The following is a 3,069-nucleotide window of genomic DNA, read 5'->3' on the forward strand; positions in this document are numbered from 1 at the left end:
AAGTCTGCTTCTGACAATGCCAGCTTGGGAGGCATCAGCCTAGGTCTGGAAGAGAAAGGAAAACTGGACAGTTTGATGGTGTCAACTATCAACTTTGCAAATAACCCTACACTGGTGGCAGATATTCACCTTCCCCAACTCTTCAACTTTTTCGAAGGCCTAGATCAATTTCAAGATACTACAGCAACTGAATCCACAGACTCCACAGTCATCTGGATGGACCAGGCCCAAGAAAACTCCAAAGTCATCAGTGAGCCCTCTGACCAGGTGAGGAAGGAAGACCATGAAGCCTCTGAGCTGATTGATGGAGCTCCTGAGGCCAAAATCCAAAACTGGGATTTAGTAGAGGGAGAGGGGCCTATGACCAGTTTTGGGACCAGTGACAGGGCTACTGACAACATGGCAAAGGACTTGGAGGATAAAGCTCCCAATATATCACCCATTAGGCCCAGCAGAGCTAGGGGACAAGGGCAAGACAAGACCAAATGGACCAGAGTAAATAATTCCAAGAAAACAGAGGAGCTTATGCAGTCAAGGGACAGAGTCAGAGCTGAAGAGAAGCCCACAATCTCTATGTCCAAGATAAAGAGGGATCCACTTGAGCTCAACCACAACAGCTTTAAAAAGCCTCGAACTCACCTTGGCATGCCCATGCTGGACTCAATGCAGGTCTTCCACCCACTGGGGAAGAAAAGTGAGAAGAAACCTGTCATTGCATCTTCCTGGGCTCTGAGAACTTTTAGCAGCAACAAATATTTTGGGACAGGCCCAGCCACTACAGTACTGCAGGATATGCCACATGAGTGCCAGGGCCATGACAAAACAACAGGCAAGGCTCAGAGGGCAGAGAGCAGTGCTTTAAAGACGTATCCATCTGAGTCCCAGTATGAGCTGTCCCTACCTGGTAAGGTCAGGTTAGTAGCTCTGCCTTTCCCAACCCTGGACCAGCCTCAAGCCAGACCTGTTTCTGGAAAGCCCCTCACACTTGCTTCACACAGGCCCACTGCAGCTTACTCTGAGAGGTGTCATTTTCACTCAGCTGAGCTTACCACACTCAGGCCGTCCCAACCACTTCCTGTCAGCAAATCTTTGATTGCTTCTGTCAAGGCAGCTCTGCCAGTTCCTTCCAGTGCCACACAACCTAATGTAACCAACACCATCCAGATTAACACTGTACCTCAGTCAGAAACCTTGAGGCCTACAGCCTATACAGCATCATCTCACACTTCCCTCCAGAGGGAGCTTCTTTCTGCTGCCAAGAACAAAGTGCCATCAGCTCCCGAAACTCAAACTCAATACCTGCTGCAAGACTTCAGCCACCAACCAATTCCATGGAGGAAAGTCGACATTCTGGGACCAGTCACCTCACAGCCCATCACAAAAGAGCAGAGGCCAGAGAGGGAGGCCATGAAGAGGCAGGCTCAACAGGAACGTGAGAATGCTGCCAAGTACACCTCTCCTGGGAAGCTTCAGATTTTTCTTCAGAGGGAGAAGGATATGGAAATTTCTCAATATTATGGCTATGCAATGTAAGAGCTGCCCAGATCTTTGTAACAAATTGTTTCTTGGTGAGGACAAGGATAAATATAGACAATGATACATATGTATACATGGAGTTTCATGTATTATGTGAATGTGTAGTGACACAGGTACACCTGTAGTTATGTAAATATTTAAACAGTAAAATTGACTGGAGGAATTTGTCGATTTTTTAATCTATGGTATATAGAGAGGATTTGTTTTTATTCTCATAACTTTGATATGAGAATGAAATAAAACAAAACATTTAATATTAAATCAATTCATCAATAGCTACAGTGGTGATAAAATTATTCTCCTTGAGTTTATTTTCATTGTACTAGTCACTGAACAATGTATGGTTCCAAAAATATATACTATAACCTGAAGACACTCAGGCTGTTACTACAGTTCCTCCCGTTTCTAACCTGTCACCCCAGCCCTTAATCATTACTATGAAACAGAAACTACATGAAAGCCTAAGGTGAAATATAGGCTTTCATGTATATGCAGCCTACCACTCATAAACAAGAAAAACATCAGGATGAACATGTTTCAGAAACAGGTTGAATTGGATTCTGAAAACAACCATTTAACGTTTTATTTTAATATACATATCTCTTCTGTATATATTCTTTCGCAACACGTGTGTGTAGTTCCAACACAGGGAGGAAAAGGGCATCAGAACTCTGGTTCTGGAATTGAGGAAGGTTGAAAGGCATCATGAGAGTGCTAGTAACTCAGACTGGAGACTCTGCAAGCACAATATGTGTTCTTATATACTGAGATATCTCACTTGCATTACAAGATGCAGATTCTTGTAAATAAAATGACTTTAATTTCTTTATGGCTTAAAATTCATCTTTATCTGTGTCCATCACATTTTCCTTACCCATGGTGACGGTTTGGGACTCCAAGCTTGTTTCCCTAGTGTATTACAGAAATGGCTGCAATCATCACTGATACACAAAGATCTCTCCAATATGTTGAGATCTGTGGAATGGTATACTTGCACCATTTGGTTGGCCACATTTTGGCTTTTGGAGAACACTCCCAATTGACAACCAAACAGGCTAGAATACTTCACATCACCACCAGCAGTGCATAGCTTCCTGTGTACTCCCGAAGAGGTGTTTGTTATTCCTTTTCTGATTGATCTTGGATGACATTTCCTGAAGTTTCACTGTACAATTCTCATTCTTCCTGAGTCTAAAAAAAATTTATTTGCTTTCAACAAACTGGTTGGCTTTCTTCTTATGATGTAGATATTTTTCCTAAGTGTAAATAATCTAGATACTAATCTTCTGTCTAAGATATCTATAGCAAATATTTGCTCCTGTTCTTGAGGCCATCTCAACTCCTTTCTTAGCTGGGAAGGATCCCTTTACTTCCTGGAGAAATGATTTGTGTATCTTCAGTATTTCTCTCATGGCTGGAGGTTTTCTACATCCTTGCGAATCCCTGGACCTTGAAGTCTATGTGCTACTCTGTGCTATGATAGTTTCAATCTTGTTACACTTAGGACTCTACTGGTATTGGCTTTTTCCAGGG

General features: G+C 42.6%; 1 protein-coding gene across 1 annotated transcript; it reads left to right on the forward strand.

Moving 5' to 3' along the window:
• The first annotated feature begins 6 nt into the window (after positions 1-6).
• Positions 7-1,607, forward strand: LOC114635482 (uncharacterized protein C2orf78 homolog). The gene has a single exon (XM_028784044.1). It carries the CDS (start codon positions 76-78, stop codon positions 1,531-1,533), a length of 1,458 nt encoding a protein of 485 aa, XP_028639877.1. The 5' UTR covers positions 7-75; the 3' UTR covers positions 1,534-1,607.
• Positions 1,608-3,069: the final 1,462 nt, after the last annotated feature.

This window comes from Grammomys surdaster, unplaced genomic scaffold (genome assembly GCF_004785775.1).
Source record: "Grammomys surdaster isolate TR1022 unplaced genomic scaffold, NIH_TR_1.0 108222, whole genome shotgun sequence".
Taxonomy (NCBI): domain Eukaryota; kingdom Metazoa; phylum Chordata; class Mammalia; order Rodentia; family Muridae; genus Grammomys; species Grammomys surdaster.